The 23,089-nt window shown below is 36.7% G+C and overlaps 1 protein-coding gene across 50 annotated transcripts in view; it reads right to left on the reverse strand.

Moving 5' to 3' along the window:
- Positions 1-23,089, reverse strand: part of RIMS2 (regulating synaptic membrane exocytosis 2) — a 445,801-nt gene that overhangs the window by 59,039 nt on the left and 363,673 nt on the right. For 46 of the 50 annotated variants that reach the window (XM_054627864.2, XM_077187200.1, XM_077187269.1 and 43 more), the window contains one exon: positions 10,196-10,368. The exons of 3 other annotated variants lie outside the window; for them this stretch is intronic. In XM_054627864.2, the coding sequence (XP_054483839.1) occupies positions 10,196-10,368 (173 nt within the window). Of the gene's footprint in view, positions 1-8,986; positions 9,227-10,195; positions 10,369-23,089 lie in introns of all 50 variants that reach the window. One more of the 50 variants, XM_077187267.1, reaches the window with a different exon arrangement.

Genomic DNA, 23,089 nt, shown 5'->3' on the forward strand with positions numbered 1-23,089 from the left:
AGCTACTGGACTGACTTAATTATTAGGTTCGTTTCATTGAAATTATTACAAGAAAGTTGGGAGGAAAAACAGAGCAGTCTTTATAATCTATTTTGTTGTGTATATTGCTATTCAAATAAAATTAGTGGCCACATCTCAAAATAGAAGTAGCAATATTTTGATATGAAATTTCTTTTTTCAAAACTCTCTTTCATTACAAATCAGAAATACCTCACCTGCTACAGTACATAGGTTGACTTGAGCTGTATTTCCCCCTTTCTGGTAGGTGTAAAGCTGTCCACACTGCTTTATTATTATAAATTGATGGAAGTATTCCATGACATCTCTAGCAATTTTTTTTTCAAATAGGAATAAATGGCAGAGGCAGGGGTCAGGGCATTAGATTATTTACAAATCATAGCCACAGCAAATGAATGATGCAGAAAAAACATTGTAACAACTAGTTGTTTCCAAATGCTAGCAGTTGAATTATACACAGAGCTTCAGAGATTTTTGATATAATTTCTCACCTTGAGAGATTTTTGATATAATTTCTCACCTCTGATAAAATAATTGGATATTTTCAAACATAAAAATACAGTTGATATCTTCTGTTAATTTAAATAGCAATTATAATGAAGATTACATTAATATTCATCTAGTGTCAATAAATTTTCAAGTTTTCCTCTACAAAGTTACAAAAGAGCTTTATTACCCTGCTAACAGTAAGGAATCTTTGATGAAATCCCTTTTTTGGATATAGTGAACTAAACCAGTGATTTACTCTGCGTGGATGCAAAAAAAGTCTAGCAAGAAAATTAGCTGAGGTCTAGAAGTCTTGCATTAGTTAGCTGTCTCATATTCACTGGCAATAAAAGAAGTCCATATGAGCTCTGAAGGCTTGGAAATAAAGTACATTGCAGTCAAAGACCGAGTGAACTTTGAATAACATCCAAATTCTTTGAGCTTAGAAACCAACTTCTTTAACCCAGCCTGGCAAAGAAGCAGTTTGTAAAAGCTGGGTACCAACTAGCTTGCTAAATTAAAACTGATCATGAACAACCTGATTTAATTGAGACTGTTCTCTTGCAGAAATGTGCCTTGCATGTTCTTCATATGAAAGTTAAATGTTGTGTGCCTGTTCCAGCCTGCTGTTTAATTAGTCTTCCAACAGGGAGGGAGGAGAGGGCCCAGTAGTTTTCTGTATTTACACTGCTATGTCACAATCTATGCTGCAAACTGGCTTAGTGCTGCTCAGTGCTGTTTCTTGAAGGGCTGAATAGAGCTCTATGAAATGGAAGGCAAGCAGTGAATAGCTAAACCAGACATTAAATCCAGTATGTATCCCAGACCTCAAATCACCAGAGAAATAATGTAAAATTAAGTCAGGAAAGTGAAAAAAAATTCAGACTTGAAGGCTGAAGTGCTCAAAAATATACAGAGGTAAGACACATAATGTTTTGCCTGAGGGTAAGAAGTACTATAATTTATCATCTTGCTAAACTGAAATTGCTGTGAGGGAGATTTAAGTATTTAGAAAACTCACTGACAGTTAGAAAACTTTGTAAGATAGACATAGGGGAACTAGACAGGATGAACTACTGAGATTACATTAAGAGAAAAATCACATAATACACAGGGAAGATCCAAATGTCTTGGAAAAGGGCTTTATTTAAATAAATTTCTGTCAGCAATATGGATCTCACTATAGCTGCATCTATACTTCACTCATGAAAGACAGTATTTCTATGATTAGTACTGCACAAAGGGAATATGCTCAGGCTCATTTTAATGTTTATGTGCATGTATGTGGCAGTGGCTGTCTAAAGACTAAAACAACTCTAACATTTCCTTCATCCTTGTGAATGCAGGTTGCTTGAGGACTCTGAAAAATCAGGGTCAGAATAGGCACTGCTAACATCTCCAAAACTCATAGCATGTCTCTGAATCGATCTTCTGGGACTGAGAACTAAATGGACACGAGCAAGAAATCTGAAGCCGTAATTACTTCAACCAAAGACACATTATCTGGGACACCATGATCTTGCCTGTCTGACTTCTGTCACTTTGACAAAATGACTTTGAGTCACTTTTGGTCTCTGGGGGAAATTATAAAAGCATACAGAAAACTTAAGACCATCATAAAAAAGAAAATGTGAGGAAAGGTGTCTCACATCTTTCTGAACATGAGCCTGAAACCTTTGTTTTTCTGAGCTGGAGAAGGCAGGTCTATGACCAAATGTCCCTGCTGAGACAGTGTGTACATGGCACACCATGCAAGTTTGAAGCAGCTTTCCTCTTTTTTACCTTGGGCCTCCATAGGAGTCATGTTTATGCCATGGCTGCTATCTGGGAAGTGCTGGGCTCTCAGTGGTATTTGTCAGGAAGTTTGATTTCCTCCTAGGGGCTACCTGATGACACATCTCCCAGCTTGTTTAGCTGGCACCTTATGGGCCTTAGGAGAAGTATGAACATGCAGTGAAATTACTGAAAATGTTAATAAGTTTGGTCAAAACCCATTAAAAACAGACATATGGGCAATGCCCAACCACTGGAGCATTATCTTTCCACAGCTATTAAGCACACAGTAGTAAGAGCAGCACTGGGCCCCTTATCCCTAGTTAAATATAGTTCTTGCTAGATAGGCCTGACAATGTGTTTCAAAGGCAATAGCACAAATCCAGCAACTGCATTTTAGGAATACTTCTAAGAAGTAACATGAAGGAATTTATATTTGCTTATTGGAAGGCTAAATGATAAGCTTATTAAGTATTTTTAATGAAGTACATTTTTAGGAATATGTATTAATTTTACAGAATCTTGTCACTCTTCTTTTAAAATAATACTCAGGTAAAAAGAGTGAAAAGATGGAATCACTAAGACAGAGCCATATCTGTCTAATCATAATGTCCAAGAAAGAAAAGCCTTATAATCTTCAATATTCAATCCCTTGTTTTGATAAGTTTCTACAACACTTCTAGTTTTTGCTGTTGCTATTCTTGTCTGTTGTGCTCAGTCCTGTACAAATAAAAAAGTCTGTCTATTGAAAATCTTATTATTCAATCTAGCTTTAAATATTTTTAGAAAATTAATCTTTTTATAACACACTTTAAAGTGCAAAAACTAATTTCGACATTTATATTTGCTACAAACCCTCATTTTAATTTTTTCCTTCATCTCTGCTTCCTTGAGTGTCTACAGGGCTTTCTCCCTTCATTTCTTGTGGTTTTGTTTTGTATAAACTACTGATGCACAGTTTTAAAATAAACTTTAGCAACAGGAGTGCATCATGGTTCAGGAGTGCTTTATGGACCACAGGTCAGAGCTGGCTCAACAGAGGTAAAACTGCAGGCTTCATTTCATGGGGAGGGAAGCAGTCTCAAAGATATTGCACTGCAGTCCAAGTAAGAATGTCTGTGTTCCCTGCTGAATGCCTGATATCAAAGCTGCAGACTGTTTCAAATAACTTATTTTTATTGTTCACCTGTTAATAATGTGCACTTCCAAATTCATTAATTTATTATATCCCAGCATATCAAAATGAAGTTACTAACTGTAAAGGAGCCTATATATCTTTTGTATTTACTCCAAAGTAACAGGAAAAAATAAGAATCCAAGGGTTCTATAGACAGTGACAAATAACTTAGAAACAGGTGACTTTACTAGATTTCTTAACTTATTTTTATTCTATTCTCAGTACAGATTTCATAAAAAATATATTTGTTCATATAATTTGGATTGGAACCATTGATCTTCTGCATATTTTTCCATAATATTTTTCCAGAAGCTATAGATAATTTACTTCTAAATTTCATCTATGAAAATGTAAAAAACAAATGGCCAAATTATTGTCCATGTGTGTTGGTACACACCCAGCAGCTCTATGAATTTATAGCTTTTGAATATATTTGCCTTTGTGTAGAAAATTAAAGGTAAAAATCTTATATTGAAAAGTAGTGACCTTGAATGTAAGCTTCAACTGGTCAAGAGTTTTTCATAAATTCCTAACAGATTCCACCCAGATCAATGATACAAGGAAAATTTTACTGAAAAAACCCTTTTTTTGAGTCCTCTCTTTTTAAAGACACAGACTGGCAAAATGCAAGCAGCTCTGCTTATCTAGTCATAAGAGCACAGAAGAGTTATGTTAGAGAGATAGAAAGTTGCTGCTTCTTTTTCAAGGACCCAGTGCCCCACGCCTGCCCCAATTGCCTGGATAATGCAACATTTTGCAGCTGAAAAAGAGCTGGTCAACATTGAACTGCAAACTGCCATTCTCATCCCAGGAATGGCAAGACCACTTGGTTGTCATGTTAAAAAGTTGAAAAAGACCAACATCTTCTGTTGAGAGCTGTAGGAAACTGCATGCTGGCAAGCTTTCCCTGAAAACCTACGTGAACATGGATATACTGAACCCAGGTTCTCTCTCCTTCCACGGCAGAAATGACACTGGGTGAAATCAATCTATCTATCTATCTATCTATCTATCTATCTATCTATCTATCTATCTATATCTATCTATCTATCTATCTATCTATCTGTCTGTCTGTCTGTCTGTCTATCTATCTATCTATCTATCTATCTATCTATCTATCTATCTATCTATCTACCTCTATTGGAAGCACAGTCTACCTTTACTGCAATTCTGCTACAAGACTGATCATGCAGTGGGGAAAGAGTCTCATGCTACATTTTTCTCTTCCAAACATGTGACCTGTTTGGCTACAAAGGTTAGACAAAATTAACTTCTTTCATCGAATAGTCTAGTTGAAGCAATCATTAAAATACTTTTGAAATAGCTTTAAAAACCAAACAGCACATATAATTGAAAATGGATTCTTAGTGTCTGTTATCTTTTGTACAGTTTTTTATATTTTTACCAGAATAAAGACTTTCAAAACCATTACTGGCTTCCATCCCTGTGAAGGAGCTTGCAAAGACTGCATTGACATGCTTTTTCTTCCAGAAAAAGTACTGCATTTAACTGTTAATAGCTGCAGTCACAGTGGAAGGGTCATAAAACCTGAAATACTAAAATTACAATGTAATGAAAAACTAAGGAACAAATAGTCATCAGAAATCAGTTTTAAAACCTACAAATTAAATTCTCTAAAGTCTTTTTTTACTGAATGAACTAGAACTAGAGAGTAAATTAGAAATGAATCTTTATACCTAACAATGGAAGGGGCACAAAAGCATTAAGAACCTTTGGAAAGAAATAAGGCTTCAGCTAAATAAATATATTACTTAAAGCCATACATTGCACTCTGTTTCTTGAATTTTTAAGTGCTCTGCAAAATTACATCCCAGCTGAATTTTTCCACAACAAATTTTCCTTTCTTGGTTGTGTCATCTTCTTACTTAATCAGCTCTATTTCTTCTACTATCTTTTAGAATTCACTTTCTTTTTTCAAACAGGATATCACTGATTCCTTCCAAATAAATAGCAATATTTTGTGACTTGCACATGCTTTTTATTTCCAATCTCTGCCCTCTCTGTCCACCCACATAGACAATTTCTTTGTCCACTCTCTCACCATTTCAAATGACAGGTACTGCATTACTTTTCTCTAGCCCTGGCAATTTACTCAATAACCCCTTCAAGGACACTAGAGAAAAGGTAAGTTTCATAGCCTTTCTATTTGGTTGTCTCATCTTCCTCCACATATCAGTAAAAAGTTACACTCTCTTTTACACAGTTGTCCATAATTCATCCTTCTTCCTAGTATCTTGGCACTTGTTCCTTATCACATTTATCATCTTTCATTCAAGACTGAAAGATCAACTCCTGATCATCAAGCTTGCCCCTCATGCACTTGATATATTTTTAGCAAGGACCTCATGTTTTGTCCTCATTGTCTTGAATTCTTGAAAATAGCTCTCCAGAAACATTCACAAAGATACTTATTTTCTCTCCTCAAATCTCCCTTTAGTATTTGTTCTCTGTTGTCAAGATGTCTCCAGCACTGTGTTGTACCTATCTCCTGTGGAACATCTCTTTGTTCTGTGCTCCCCTCCCTGGACTCATATGTTATTTCATAATTTAGACTCTGTGTGCTTGGAACAGAAGTTGTATTTTTCTACTGTATTTCAACAGTGAAATCCTGCTCTGTCACTACATTTGCTCTGTACTCTCATGGTAAAACAAAACTATTGTGACTATCAGAATTAATGCTTGGGATTGACATTTTAAAAAATATTAAGGGATAAAATTTAGGGCAGTCTAAAACAGATTCACTTTAATAAAAAGTATTAATGATCAAAGATTATAGATAAGGAGCATTTATTTTTTACCCTAAGATTATCAAGGAGATGGAGTAAGAAAAAAAGTTAGTGAACTCTACATAATAAATACCCAACAGCAAAGCTGGAGCCACTCTTTGTTTGTTAACGTGTACTGCAAAGAACACAATTATGATTTCTCTACATATCAAGCATATGCCAAAGTTTAGTTTTACAAAGTTTAATTAAGGCTAAATCTGATGCTGCAACTACTTCTGGCAAAAAAATTAACTGATTTAATGTACACCAGTGCTCCAAAAGCTAATGCCTTTTATTGTGCCAAGGTACTCTGTGAAATAGGCATGGGATGAATTAGTGATGAATGTCTGTGTTTACAGCCATTTCAACCCACCCATGATCTCAGCAGATTGAAGACCTCAGTGGGACTATTACCATTACTGCTGAAGTATATAAACACAGAAACATCAAGAGGTATGATGTATCCTTAACAAGGTGATTTTTTGATGTTGGAGTGATTGTGAGCAGCCCCTGCATTCCATAGTGCCCAGAGGAAAGGTGGCTGCTGTCCAACTACAGATGCACCTCTGAAGTAAAAAATATCTTGAAAATTCCCATCTGCAATATATCTTTCCTTGATGCCTAAGATCTCAAGAACTACATGATAATTTGCTACTATTCTATCAAGGGAGAATTGGCCGCCTTTTCTGCTGGGTGTTTCAAATACCTATTGATATTTTTAATTGATATGTTTGGTTACTTTTAATATTTGTGGTGTGTCTGAAAACATTCTTTTTTGGAAGCTGAAGTCATTACCCTATCTTATAAATTTCCAAGTGTCTGTTATTTTAAAAATTGCCAGAGAAATGAGCAGGAGGCACGGAATTTTCAAAAACTGGTCCTGCCTTTGGGCTTGTCCACTGAACACACAAGTCATAATATTTCAATATGTTAATGAGACACAGCTACGTGTGTATATAAATGTGTATACATATCTATAGCTGCCCCTATCCAGGAATCAATCTGGCTTTTCTGTTTCATTCTTACCCTAGAAAAATGCTCAGACAATGCTAAAAAATGAGCACTGACTCTACCATAGTAAAGGAGGTGAATACAAACTTTTCTGTTCATTCCCAGCTTGCATACTAAAATGGTCAAAATGTGCAAAGTGGGGAAATAATACTAGAGACTGATTTCCTTGAAGGGAGCCAAACTCTAGCACAAACAAAAGTCACTACGCAACAGTCACTTAATAACATCTTGTTTCTTTATAGAGATTCCTGACTTGTGTCACTTCTTCCTGAAGGCAGAGAGCAGCTAGCAAGCAGAAGAACAAGCTGGCTCAGGAAACAAGGAGGTGTTCCTCAAAAAAGGATGTTACTTTCTATGGGGAACATCATATTGGCTACAGACCAGCTTGAGTGATCTAGAAACCTGGAACAGAGTCATGCTGTTGAAAGGCCAGACTTTCAGATCCATTAGACTGGGAAATTAGTGGGAAATGAAAAAGGTCTTCAAGTAATCCTTTCACACAGTACCATACTACAGGCCCTGGAACACATATGCCAAGGCACTCTTAAAGACAGCTGGTTCTAAACAACTGTTTTTGCTAAAATCTAAAATGCTTGAATGTGAGTGAAAGGAACGATGGCACAATATATAAAGGCAGTAGTATGGCTATGCCAGTTCCTATCACCCAAGACTCTACACTAGGCATCTTGATTCTCTCTTTGAATCCCCTTTGTTTTGAGCATGTTATGTATGTGAGTATCTACAAGCAAGCACATGTATAAGTTTGTAGCAAGGAAAGAAAATGGATTTCCATGGATTGCTCTGCACTTACCCTAATGTATATGAGCACAATATAACAGGCATAAGTTATTTAGAGGTAGTCCAGAATTGTCAGGCTAAAAGAAAATGTATTTTTTCTGAGATTTTCTGCCATTCTTGTGTGACAGAGAATGGGTTCAAGAATATTCATCAAATCGGAAACTCATTTTTTCTAATGAAGAAAAGAGGAATGTTGTATTTCTCTCAATGGGACATACATGGATTTTGCAATACAAAAAGTCAGACAGTTATATTGTTTTAAGGATTTGTGGCAAAATGTATAATTTTAGAATATTATCTGATAAAAGCAGAGCCAGTTGGGCTGCAATGTTTCTGGATACAACACAGCAGCTGAAGTGCATGACCCTTCCACAATACAGCAATCCTTGACAGTTATTCACATGGAACAAAAAAAAGAAAAAGGAAGAATCTGATTTATCCACATAGATTGTCAATCAGTATGCGCCACAAAGAGGACTGAAAAAAAAATCCAGATTTTCTTCTTTAGTATGGCCATAAATATAAGTAAAGATAATTTTGATATTGCTGAGTTTTCACTCAACAAAAAATTTTTCCATTAAATAATAATTCAAGTAGGAAATCTAATAAAGAAGCTTAAAATTTCTACTGTTTATTACAGTCAAACCCAAACTTTAGTCTAAACTAATTTAAAAAATAATATGCTGCAGTTGTATGCATATTAATGAGTCAAGTTGATGTGCTGCCTCATTTGCTATGCAGAACAAGTTCATTGAAGCTGAGAATGAAACTTGATTAAATATGAAAGCATGATGACTGAAAGCAAAAACAAACAAACAAAAAAAAAGAGCTGCAGAGAGCACAGGCAATAAGCAAGCAAAGGGAATAAAAAGGGAAGACAAGTAGGGTGCTGGAACAGGAAAAAGAATAGATCTACATAAACAGAAATATATTTTACCTGTCATCCTCTTTCCCTTCCTCAGCTTGGTCTTCTTGAGCTTTTTCATCATGTCCTGATTCTTTGATCTCCTCCTTATCACAGTTCTCTGTCACCTCTTGCCCTTCCCCTTTTTCATTAATTTCTTGCTCTTTAGCTTTTTCCTCCTCCTCCTCTTTTTCTTCCTCCTCAGGAAATACTTCATCTTGTTCATCCCCTTCCAGCCCTCCCTCTTTTTTCCCCTCTATATCCCTTGTTCTTCTGAAGTCAACAAAATTGAAAAAGGCATGCAAAAAGTAAAAAGAAAAGAATAAATTAAAGTTAGGAGAAGAGCATGCATGACGAAAGGAAATGCAAAAGAAATTAAATAAAAACTAAAGGATAGAAGCAGACATAATGTAAGTCATGCTTGCTAGGAGCCCAGCCTACACTGGAGAGCTTTGGAGCATTTTCTTAGTAAGTCCCTATTCAAATAAAACTTGCATGGCAATACCTCACATTTAGAAAGAAATGTGTGACAGAAACAATGTGGTCCTAACAATGCCCATATGAGCAGATGCTTAAATTTGCAAATACTTTCTTTTAAGAGGACAATTTTCTGAGAATTACTATAGGTGATGGAGGTGGGTTACACCTAGAAAAGTTAACTTTCATTTGTGCACCAAATGAAACCCAAAGCTCCTCTGAGTGCACACAGGGTGCAGGCAAAGAAAATGCTATGCTTTGGTCACAGATACACAATGTACGTCTTGTCAAAGAGCAGCTCAATGATTGTACACCTACAGTTAAGTTGGACTAGTGTAAGTATTAAATAAATTGAATTGGTCTCTCTAAGTATTAAATAATACATCTATAAAAGTTCAGTGTTCTATTTAAAAGAAAAATAAGATGCCTCTGCTGGCACAAAATTTTTGAGTTAAACTGTCTTTTCAGTCATATTAAGTATATTTTACAAAATGGTTTTCAGAAAGCGTGTCTAATGCTTCCTGACAGCATATGTTTGTTATTTCCTTGTATGTTAGATAATCCAAGACAACAAAACTTGGCTAAAAACAAATTCCATGAAGACTTCAAGAAGCATTAGATAAAAAAGACATTTGAGCCAGTATTTTGCAAAATCCCTGCAGATGTCATTCTAGGCGAATTGCTAATGTCAAACACAAATAGCGATAAGTATTCCATTACTAAAATTACACAGCTATGGCTGCCACTGTAGCTCATGAGGCTCACCTTATTTTCTTGCTGCCCCTGGGGCGCTCTGACTGCACAGACATGTAGCTGGTGCTGCTGAAGCGGGACGCGCTGCTGGTGCGGGACACGGCCGAGACGTCACTGACATCGCTGTCCGAGGACTTGTTGGAAACGTTGTCCGAGCCTCGGTGAGGATCCCGCCCCGACCGATACTGCAGGAGCAAAGGGACAGAGATATGGTGTTGTTGTGACGCGCTACCACAGAGCAGCTGTGGACCTGGTCCCTCCTGCTATCCAAACTGCCTTTGTCACCACACTGCCTGAACTTTTAAATGAAGATTTTCCCTGATACAGAACAGAAGTTATGTCTTGGTATCTATTAATTTTAGTCTGCTTTGCTACCCCGGTCCTCAGTTTCAATTTGTACAAAATTTCCAGCATGTCCAAAAGTTTCACAAAGCTTAGAAAAGACATCTAAACCCTCAAAGAATATTTGTACCACAACTGTTTCACCAGTGCAGAAAGGAAAGCAGAGAGATTAGTGACTTGCCTATGATTACTGAGCTCATGAAAGATTAAACAGGAGACAGAATGTGCTGCATGCTATCTATAAAGTACAAGTCTCTTTTGGGGCCTAGCCTGTTTACAAGAACTTCTAACTAAAAACTGTTATTTTTTTTTTCTTTTCGAAGAAAATAGATAGATAAGGTTATCATATAAAAAGACAAAGTGATGTTGCAGCTGTGCAAACAAACCCACATCTTGCTGAACTGCTGGACTGAGAAGTCTGAAAGGATGGGACTGTACTAGAGGTGATTTGTAGAGAAAATGTACATTTGCCTCAGAAACTAAAAGATTGCAAAGGTATTTGAGCTTGTTAAGAGTAATATCAAACATAGAACTGGCAGGTGACTGGTGATCAGCAGTCAGCCCATACTACATTGACAGTATCCTGCAGCAGTCTTCAGGTTAGATCTGAACAAAATATGATCGATATTTGTTTTTGTTACACATTACACCAAATTAATGTTAAGTCTGTGCCACTCTGCATGGCACTATATGTAAATATAGTAAATACCAGAATTATATTTTTCCTTCTCTTTATATACAGGCATGTCTGTGTATACAGAAATCTGATGGGCTGCTACTGGTAAACTTTTCAGGAAAATAGTACTTCAAGACGAATTGTCAATGATCACCAGGTGATTCTTTGGAAATAAGACAGTACAGAGCAGTACAGATGAAGAACAGCACAGACAGGACTGAAAGAAAACAATAGGAAAAAATAATCTACCCAACACACCAGTGGCTTGTTAAACTCTTGGGAATAGCGACATAGTACTCAGCCACATGTAGAAAAGAAATCATAATGTAAAATGGTAGACCTGTGAGGTACTGCAGAAGAGAAGGGTGTCCAGGTTTAGCTCTTAAATTGGTCCCTTTTTTATAGATTTAGAAGAACTGTCTTTTGTGAACTAGACAGATAATTTGTTTCTGTTCTCTTGCAAGGAATGTTACACTGGGAAATATTGTGAAAGACTGTGCAATATCTAAATATGATTTCAGATATATCTGAATAGGATTTCAAAATATCATTTCAGTGCCTTTCTCAGAAATTATTTTTACATGTAGAAATAGTAAGCTATTTTACTCATTTTAAGACAGGGAAATGAACAAGACAAAAATGCTCATGCATCTGCTGCAGAGAGTGACCAATCATAGCCATAACTCCACACTTACAAAAATGGTTGCACATTCTATGCCAGTCTTTATCATTTTTCCTGATCTCTTTACCATACTTATGTTCATCAACAACCACTCAAGTCCCTCACAGCCTTTAAGTGTAAAAGTGAACTTAGCCACCCATAAACTCAGAGTACCTCTGTGATTATAATATTCAAAAGTTTTAATATTTACTAAGTGGTTTTATTGATGCCATTAATGTTGTTGCTTGATGAAGAAGACAGCGCATATTATTACTTATATATTCTATTGGGAATTTAAAAGCAATGATTAAACATCTGTCCTGATCATCGGAGATAATGGAACATTATACCAGAATAAAAGGAGTATCCTTTTAAAGGAGCAACTACTTAGCCCTTTAGAGAAATAAAAAATAATTATGCCTAGAGATATGGTCATGTATTGAGTCCTATCCCCCCACCTAACCTTCCCTAGGATGATTCTTCATTTAAGACAAAGTTATGAATGTGGTTTCTGCTGATTTAGCCTAAAGCTACCAAGCACAGCCGGGTGTACTGTGCAAGCATCACACACGATGGAAAAGGCAATGCAGAGCTGCCCCCAGGCCTCAGGCAGGCAGATGTCACTGCTGTGCCAAGCCCTGTGCTGCCATGGCCACAGTGCCACTGGCTCCCACCAAGGCAAGGCACAGCCAGGACATGGATGCCTGTGTGAGCAGGGCTCCTGCTGCCCGCGGCGCTGGGCACGCCGCTGGCTCTGCTTTGGACAACACAGCACCACGTGTAAGCCATTGATGGAATTGTTAATCCTATGGCAGTCGGCAGATATAGACAATCAGGTGTGGTGACTCATAGAATAACAGGACTCGACCTGCAGATCCTACACTGAGCTTGCCCAGCAGTCCATGGAAATGAGGCCTTCTAAATTAAACATGAAGTCACAAACAGAATCAGCATTGCATAAAGTTGTTCTAGAGTCATTCTGCAATACACAAAGTGTCAAAAATATGTGGTTTTGATTTTCTGTTTCATTTCTACACCTAGAGAATGTCAGTTTTTAAACTACTACATAGCAATGTGGTGTATATAACAAATCAGACATTTCCATAAATAAAAACGACCCTTATTGTGTTGGTTTGGGGTTTTTTTTTAGCCATGCAATAGTAATAATCTAGTGATATAGAATGAAGACTGAGAATTGTTTTGGAAAGAATAGCAACCTAAAAGTAAATAATTTTACAAATATAATGTGGAAAAGGTCATCAAATCACTACCTTGTCTGTTTTTTCTCAGTTGTACATAAAGATATTTCCTATTAAATGCTTTTTATTGAGACAGATGTCACTGAAATATTATTTGACTGTTACAGCTTCAGGATGTTTTAAGATTAAAAATGGGAAAGCTAATTGTTTCTGTCATTAAATTGGAATGTCTCAATATACAATATTTTCTAAAGGTTTTGTTTATACCTTGTCTGAGTTACAGTCTCTTGTTCCTTGTCTGAGTTACAGCTACCGGTTCTAATATATACAAAAATGCTGCCCACCAAGGAAATGAAAATTAAATGTAAATGAAATTAAATTGTCTTTCTTGCTGGACAAAATTCAGATACCTCATATTCACTCATAAACTGCTCCTGATTAACCTTTATTCTGCTGCTGAGGTGTACTTTTAACCTTATGTCTGACTTAATTTTGTTTAGGAAACTGATTACAGTAGGGTATTGCACATTAGTGTTTCTGTTACTCCAGCAAAGAAGAGCAAAGGAACCATATTGCTTGTCTGAGAGAAGCTATGCTGCCACTTTAGTTTCGGATTTGTTTCTTAAATTGCAGTTCTATACAAGGCTTTTGAAGTGCTCCTTTGCTGACTGCCTCAAGAGTAAAATTGCACTTTCACTGTGCAAATATTGATTTTTTCAAAAGCATTTGGTCCTCATGTCATATACTTCAACTGTAAAATGCAATCATTTCTTTCAGTTTTGTACTACTGCTTTTTCATCTTTTGTGTGGTTAAAGTTGCCCCAAGGCATCACATCATATATTTCACATCCAAATTTCTTTCTTCCTCCATATTTCACTTTCCTTTATTCCTAAATGTCACCCACTGTATGACAAGATCAACTATTGGACTGAAAAAGTAATTTTTAACCAAGTGCTAGCCCCCCATTATATCTGAGAAACAGATACCATTTTCCATCCCTCTCCACTGCTGTTCCTGTGTCTTGTGCTGCAGGATCTGCACAATCTGACTGCACATTGATAGGGAACTGCAGTCCCCATGGCTGGATCAGCATGGCCACTGATTTTGATCATCCAGCAACTACCCTGTGTGGTCCAGCATCCCTCAGCAGAAAACATGAGTGCAAGCACACTAATGAGCATCACACCTCCTCTGGGTTGAACAATCAGATGATCAGGGTGTGGTGAAATGTACCTGCACACTATAAAGATTAGCTAAAAGGTTTCTTTCAGATTCTTTTTTTTTTTGTTTTTTTAAATGCCAGCCATGACAGTAGGAAAATTATCTCCTGACTTTCTCCAGGCTGGAAATAGTGTTGGAATATGGCTAAATTTTCATTTCCACCCCAATAAGGACTCATATAATGAAGGTAATATTCTGGACTTTATAAGCCAGTAAGCAGTCAACCCAACCTCTTCAAGCTGCTTCAAAAATGGGAAGTCTGCTGAAAGCAGAGGGATTGATTAGAAGCTGCTTTTGAAATTTTAATAGTAAGATGGTTTTGTCCTATTTTGCAGTGTTGAAGAATGAGAAAAATTTCATTATTACAGATTCTATTAAACAAGTATTCCAAAGTTTCTAAAAGCATTTTTATCTGTGTTAGCAGAATAATCAGCTGGAGAGCCTAACAAAATGACAGTTAGGTGTTAGTACTTATGCCTTTTAACTTCAAGAAGTTACTGTCCTTTAGTGAAAAATTCATTATTTTTAAAGCTGAAAAACAAATACCTACTCTGCTTCCTAATACAACAACCTCTGCAAACATTTTGACCTCTTTGTGAACTATCAGTAAATGGCTGACAGGACACAGAGAGCTGCAACTCCTCTGACACTGATGCTCTTTTTTCTGCAAAGAAACTGGCTTGGAGCTTCTAGTTCAAAGGGAGTTTTAAAGTGTTTCATATTGCTTTACTCTATTGTTACCAGTCTTCTATCTTGGACTATACAGTCATGCAGTTGTCCAGACAATTGACATTGTCAGTGATTTCTAAATGTCTTTCTATTTTTTTAATCATTTTATTATCTTTTCTTTTTTTATAGTCTACTCATCAGGTTTTATTTGCTAGCATTTACATAGGGACATACAAATCTGGTCAATGTTTTCAGTGATCAAAATGTTGGGAAGATGTTTCAGACAATTGTCTATTGTGCTACTACCAGAAGATTAAAGAACCATTCTGGACTATTTCAACAGTTCTTTGGCTCACTAACAAAAGCTCTCAAGCAGCCAGAGCACAGCAATTTGAAACCTTCTATACCTCTTGGTGTGAATTCACAACCTCTAAAGGCACTGTAAATTTTAGTTATTACCACACATTATTTGAATAAATGTTACTGGATTGTTTGATTCTTTCTAAAACTTTCGTTAATGGCTGCCTAATGAAGTCTGCCATTAAAATTAAAGCCAAATACTTACTGACAATTACAGCAATAACATTAGACTTATATAAAGCAAAAAATTCAGACATTTTTCATTTTTACAAAATATCACATACACATGAGTATATATGTTTATCTTTAGCTTGCATACACACAAACTCAAGATGAAGGCTATGATTAATCTGCCCTTTTATGTAATTTATACATAGCCAGCTCAATAATCTGTGTTTACATTTGCCACTCCTGTCAAGATCAATCAAGATAATTGAGGTACAGCCAGTCAGGTCTGCCTTTGCCAGTTCTGCTTTAGCTATCACATGGCACACAGCAGTCCCTCAGGAGATTAATTCTTGCACTGCTCTTGCATTAGATGTTAGGTATGAGATCCACAGTTGCCTTGGGCTTCTCAATATGGAGCTGCAGCCAGTCTACCTTAGACTCATTCTTGGCTGCCGATCCTGTCTTCTGCTTTGTAGTCCTGGATCCTATCCTATCTTCCTCTTTTTTATTTCTAACTCTTGGATCATACTTTTTAACCCTATAATTTTCATCTGATGAGTCATTGGAACACTGGCATTGTTCCAACTTTTCTCCCTTCACCCAGTTCTTGCTTTGTATTCAGCACTCTCTGATCTCCTGAGCCTGGCCCTGTGCACCTCACCTGGCATTCTTGCCTTGCACTAACATAAAGGAGGGAGCTATTGTGTTGCTACTTCTGAGCAGGACAGTGCCTGGACCAGTAAATCTAAATCTAGCTGGATGTACAGTGGTTCTCTATACATTCATCCATCACTTCCATTCCTTATGCAATGACTTTTTTCCTCAGTATTCAAAACATTCCAATCCACTTCTACCTTGAATAAAAAGAACTGGCTGTAATCCAGTTTGCAAACCCACCTTCTAAACCATCCAAATTTCCAATAAATTTAGACCACCAACTAAAACATCAATAAAAAGGAACATTCATATTTCTATTGAACATGTGAAAAAAACTTTTTTCAAAAGTTTTCACATCCTTTCCTTTGTTGTGTGGTGTCATCTATTTATCAATTTCACTAACCAATACTCACATATGCAGCCTTACAGAGTTCCTAAAACCTGATTTCACTATGGAATTAAGCAATGCTGCAAATTGCATCCTACAGCTAAATTAGGGAAGGAAAACAACAATGAAAAAGATCGAGTCAGCAGTGGGCCTTTGCAGGAGATAAGGGAAGCTTTGGTTGTACTGACTTGAGCACAAATAGAACAAGAGGAGAGATTATTCCCCTCTATTCAGCAGTCACTAGCCTGCATCTACAATATTGTAAGCAGTTTTGAGACCCCAAGTGAAACACTGACATGGATAAACTAGATTAAGTTTATTGGGAGGCCACCAAGCTGGCTGGGGGTGCTTGGCTGGTTCTGACTGAGCAGTGATAGCTGTGGGAGTACCTAACAGCAGATTATCAGGTCATAGAGAGAAGAAGTCAAAAAGACAGAGCAAAGAAATTTACAGCAGCTCTGAGTGGTATAAGGCCCATTTTTACCATAGGCAGAGTGAAGTAATGGATCAAGTTACCCAGAGTTTTGATCCTTGAATATTTTCAAGACCTGACCAGCTAAAGCCCTGAGGAGCCTGTATTGATGTCACACTGACCTTTCCTTGGACTCCTGCTAAAGGTTGGGCTAGACAGCTTTTGAGGTCCTTTCCAACACAAATTACTCAGGGTGATCCAGGAGTTGAAGTTGAAACTTCAAGGGCAGAAGTAATACAGAAGTCACCAATGTATCAGTGCCTAGGGACAACTGGAAATCTAGAGGGAAGTAGTCCGGAGGCAAGCCAAATCAAAAGACAAAAAATCATCAGCTTCACATATGTTGGCATATGGTGTAATTTTTTTAAAGAACTTTCAAAGTGCACAATGTTATATAAAAAACAGGAGAGTACTAGAAAATATTCTGTCGTTACTTCAAGAGAACTTACAGACCCTGTAAATATTTGGTAAAGTAGGAGCAGTAAGGCACCTCTTAAGTATTTGTGTCTTTTAGTGAGCTTGAAAATTAGCTTGTCAACAAGTTTGTCTTCCTACAAAAGAATATGTTCCTACAGTAATTTTCAAACACCAAGTAGCTTTTTCTCTCATGGGTTTTTTTTCATACAGTATGACTTTTGGAATATCAAGGCAACCTCTAATTTCAACTGCTCTAATACTTGTTCTGAAATCAAGCTGTTATTGATGCAGAATTAATTCACAAAGATCCTTTCATCTAGTCTAGGGAGCTAAATGTTATTATTTAATCTTACTTTAAGTCAGGACCAAATTTGAAAAAATTTTGGAAGGAGAGAGAACTGCAAACTTTCAGCTGGAATATATAAAGTTACCACTTTATTCCAGACTGTTCAAAATCACAAAGACATTGTTTAAAATCCCATCTCTTCTTTGATAAACACAGTGGGTGAAAAACTGTTGTGTAAGATAAAGTAAAAGACAAATCAAGGGAGGAATAATTATAATCATCACCACAAAAAATTCTTAAAAGGCAATCTAAGTTGTGCTACATATTGCAATGAAAATATAGGGTTTATGATGGCCAAGCAGGTGTCTCCTAATATCTCATCAAAAGCTACCTTAAAATAATTACACATAGAGAGAGTTTCTACATCAAATCATAAACATAATTGAAGCGTGGGACATGACACCACAGCAACCCCACAGACCCCTTTGGTGGTATGCCTCATCTACTGGATAACCAGACACCATCTTTAAAAGTGAAGGCAACAGCTTTCTATTATTTATCCATGAAATTGAGGTGTTTAGGAGGAGTTTTGACAGCTGGAATAATAAAGGTGATTCTGACAGATTAATTGAGGCAAAAGAGAGGCCCGGGTACAGCACATGGCTAGGGTGAAACAGCTATAATTGACCATATAAGCTACAAGGAATAGAAAATCTTATGTGTCCTGTGGATGAACTTCATCTTGTTACAAGAGCTGATGCTTTGTATCAAGTTATAAGCAAAGCACAGAATGCATTTCTCTAACCACAAAATACCCAACATTTCTTGAAAAAAGTCCAAGATCTTGAAGAAATATGAGTCTACCTAATATGAAGGTGAACAAATAAGAGCTTCAAAGGAAGATCCTTGCAATCATACTTAAGGGTAGAAGGATATCCAACAATCACTCCTCCTTTTCCATGTGAAAGGAATTCAGAAAAGTATACAAAATGGAAAATAAAACAAAGATCTTCCAATGATTTCTTTGAAACATTTACTATCCAATTTCCCTTTCATATTGCCGATCTCCACCAGAATTTTAATTGCTATTTAAAACAGGGCAAAGTCAGTCACCAAGTTTCGCTTTAGAGAAATAGGTCCACAGTCTGGCTATGTGATGGTGGGTAATAAACTCTAAAGTGCATCTTCTCACATTTCCCTGAATCTTTTTGACTGCTATACATTAACTATTCTGTCTTACACAGAAGGGAGAATTTTTTTTTAAAATAGACACCAGCAATCCTTTAGCATTCCACAGCACCACATCAAGACTCCTGAAGATGCATCACCATGGACACAACTCACTGTAAAAAGTCTGGGCTGTTCAAGTCAGGGCAATTGCAAAAGACAGGTATCCAGGGCCTGCCCAATTTACTGTGCAATTACATTGGACTGTATCTCCAGTATTTAACTCCTGTTGAACTTCAGAATGTTTGTAGGACAGCCTGGTGAGCCTACACTTGCTCAATGGGTCCAGTTTGAGCGATAACTCTGTTTTTTCTGCTCCTCATTGGTCTTCTAACACTAGTACATCCTACTCACATTGGATAGAATGAATCAAAGCATGCTTCCTGTATTTGTTTCCATTCCTCAAGTGGTTCACATGCCATTTCTGCCACCACTGCACTCAAAATCTTTTGCACTTCATATACTCCTGGAATGCAGTCAACAGCTTATTTTTTAAAAATAGTAACAAGGCAGAATTCCTGCTTAAAAAAAACCAAAACACTTTTTCCTATGGTTGTTCTACCTAATTTGGGCTCCTTTGAGATGTTACTTTGCAAATGGAAGCTAGGACATCAAATCATATGCAGTTTATGGAATTCTTTTATACATTAACCTGGATTTTAAACTTTATTTCCATAATTTGATTTCAGTCCTTTGGTCCCATGAAACAAGTACAAATGAAATAAAAAGATGGCAAGGCAACCATCTTTTCTTATCACAGAATTTCTGTTTCATTACACTTTATTTCAACCCAAAAGCCTATTAACTATTTCAGCATACCTGATGGCTTAAGAACAGGAATACAAACTTTCCCCTTAATCCTACCTTCATTATGTAACATTTAATATGCCTTTCACCAAATTTGTCCTGGGACAAAGCACCTTCAAAAGAATTCATGCTGAAGAGAACAGCTGGATTGACACATGGCCATCTGGTGAGTGCTTATTCCTGTAAGCAGAAGTGCCTAAGGCCACAATTGTTCAAGAACAGGATATATTTATATCTTTATACAGCTATGATTTCACTTTCCAAGTCCTTAAATCCACAGATATCAGAGGACAGCCTGTAAAATCAAGCATGATTTGAGGGGACGTGACATAATCTTCTTTCTTAACGTTTTGTTTTCACTGATTATTAGGATACATCTTGGAAAATCCATGCACAATAAGAAAATGCAAGCTCAGCTGATAACTTTCCTGAAAATTTTATGCTGATTCATGTCAAGCTAAAGGAGGAACCAATCTGCAAGATAGATACCATCATTTCCTTATCAATCCATAAACAAGGTAAACTGCTTAGAAAACATTATTTTCCCTAAAACATATTTCCTCAGCAGCTTTACTCTTGTTTTATTGCAACTAGCAAAACAAAGGCTGCAGGGAGATACTGAACAAGCAAACTTGCAAGATCTCCTACAGATCAGAAAAACTGAACTCTCTTTTTCTCCCAGTCATTGTCCTTGAGGGAGTAATTAGAAAACATTTACTACTTATGTCTCCCATATCTCATTTTAAATAATGTGATTTGCCTTTGCTTGCTTGTAAGGTTAATCTGAGTTCACTTTTACTGAAAACATGCAACATCTATTCATATTATTTACAATTTCATCTTCACCACAGAAACCACTTAAACGGTAGGGTGTAATATGTAACATTTGCAGAAAAAAATTTAAAAAATATCAATTGAAACCACATGAAGAATTTATTTCATTTCAATAGCCAGGTACTTAGATTGGAGCTATTCTGAGATCAAAACTTCTGTAAATATTTTTGAAGATTTTTAATGTCTATGAATTCTTAGAATAACTTCAGATCTTGAAGTTATTTTAATTTTATAAATGTTTCCTCAGAATAGCATTAACATAATATTTCCCAAATTTATATGACTAAAAACTAGCTTAGATGAGGGAAAGGAAACATTTTAAAATGCCTCCTAAATATCACCCAATCTGCTTCTTTACAATTCTTGAAACTCAGAGTCAGCCAGAAATGAATTAAAGTTTTTGTCCCTTACTTACAGAACTCTATGTCACAGTGTTTTGATTTTCTTTAATAGAAAATCAGATGCTAATTAAAGTTCAGATGCTAATTTATTAATTAGCTAGTAGTTTCAGTTTAAACTGCAGAACTATGCAAATCACGAGAGTTATTCTTTACCTGATGGCATATGTCACTCAAGAGAGAGCAGAAACAGAATTATGTATCCTGGTTCTCTGAAATTAATGCATCTAAGATGCTCTATATGATGCAACAAATTTAACATCCTTCAAGGATTTTACACAGTTTGAAGAAAAAAGATATATCAGAATAATTTTACTGTGATAGAACAAGCAGAACCTCAGACAAAATTGAGTTATTTCCTGCTATTATTCACTGACTCCAGACTGTCAATGAAATCTCTGGTAAAACAATGATTTCCATCCACAGAAGAAGGATAATACTCCTCCTGATAAATTACTAAAGAAAATATTCTGTTTCCTAGCACTAAAAAATACTAGTTCTTGTAAGCAAAGCCTTTAGTTCCCAGAAACAGCAGTAAAAAATACCACAGGTTAGAAAGGACACAGAGGTAATTTCATGTCTTAGTAATATTCTCACTGTGAGTGTTGTTGAAGGCATTGAGGCTTTACAAGAACCTCCCTATGGTGAGCTGACTCTCCAAGGTCCTGACCCTACTTTGATTAGCTCCATTGTGCAGAACCAACTTTTCAGAATAATGGCTCTGTGGAACATCTCTCTAAACCCTTCATATGAGCTACTTGCAGTACAGGTGCTTGAAGCCACAGTTATATTAATGAAGAATAACTGTAAGAGTTTAGGTAGTTAAGGTACTTACTAAAATAAGAATCAAAAATCCACAGAGAAATCTGATAGACACACACACACATAGCATTCTTTCCCGTGTAACAGCTGGCAAAATTCCTCAAAACCACAAACCTATTGCTTGGAAAAAAAAAGTTGATAAGCTGGTTAAATTTTCATTTATAATTTTGGGGTTGCTATCAAAGAAAATCAACCTATTTAATAAAGAGGAGCACTCCCAGATGTGAATAAAACATCCAGACCACTAAAACATTATTATAGCCAGACTTACAAATGATAACAGTAATCTCTGGGCAAATCCTTCCTCTAAGTGTGCTCAAGCTAAACCACAGGAGCAGCTCTCCAGGGGCTGTCCCAGGAGCACCTCCTGGAGCTGGGCAGGGCAGGAGGGGTGTGAGGTGAGGGGGGAGCCAGCAAATCTGACAGTCCCTTCTGAGCCACCCTCTGTGAAGCAGACAAAGGTCCTGCTTCTTCAGCCTGGAGAAGAGAAGGCTCCAGGAAGACCTTACAGAAGTCTTCAGTAAAAACTGAGGGACTTTTCTACAAGACTCTGTAGTGATAGAATGAGGGGTAATGGCTTTAAACTGAAAGAATAGATAACATATTAGGAAGAAATTCCTTACTGTGATGGTGGTAAGGCACTGGAACAGGTAGCCCAGAGAAATTGTAGATGCCCCATAGGTGAAGTGATCAAGACACAGCAGGATGGACCTTTGAGCAGCCTGGTCTAGTGGAAGGTGGCCCAGCCCAAAGCAGGGGGATAGGAAGCAGATGATCTTTAAGGTCCTTTCCAACTCAGGCAATTCCATTATTCATTCTATGGTTCATTTTGAATCCTACACATTTAAACAGGCTCTGTGCAAGCCCTGCACTGAGATTTCAGGTCTGTCCTTTCTAAGTGTGTGCCACACTTTCCTTGATTTTTCAGGGTCAGCAGTCTAGCAGATTGATCTGGCAAACCTGTTTCCATCATGGAGCCACTGCTCTTTTGTACTTCAAATGTGAATAATGACTTTTTTGTACACATTTGGCATGGCACAGAATTAAGTAGCACAATATGGTGTGATTCATGTTATCACAGATTATTTTTCCAACTTCTTAGAGTTCCCTGATTGTTGTAGCAATTCAATTAACTTCATATGTTGTCTATTTTTGAATCCCACACCTTGGCACCCAGATATTTAGTACATATTTCCCAGTTAATTTTTTTTTCTGTAGATTTTCTCATGTATTATCAGCCTAACAACAGTTTCAGAACAACTTAAATAATTAATTCAAGCATAGTCAAAGTATTTTGCACA

This window comes from Agelaius phoeniceus, chromosome 1 (genome assembly GCF_051311805.1).
Source record: "Agelaius phoeniceus isolate bAgePho1 chromosome 1, bAgePho1.hap1, whole genome shotgun sequence".
Classification (NCBI taxonomy): Eukaryota; Metazoa; Chordata; class Aves; order Passeriformes; family Icteridae; genus Agelaius; species Agelaius phoeniceus.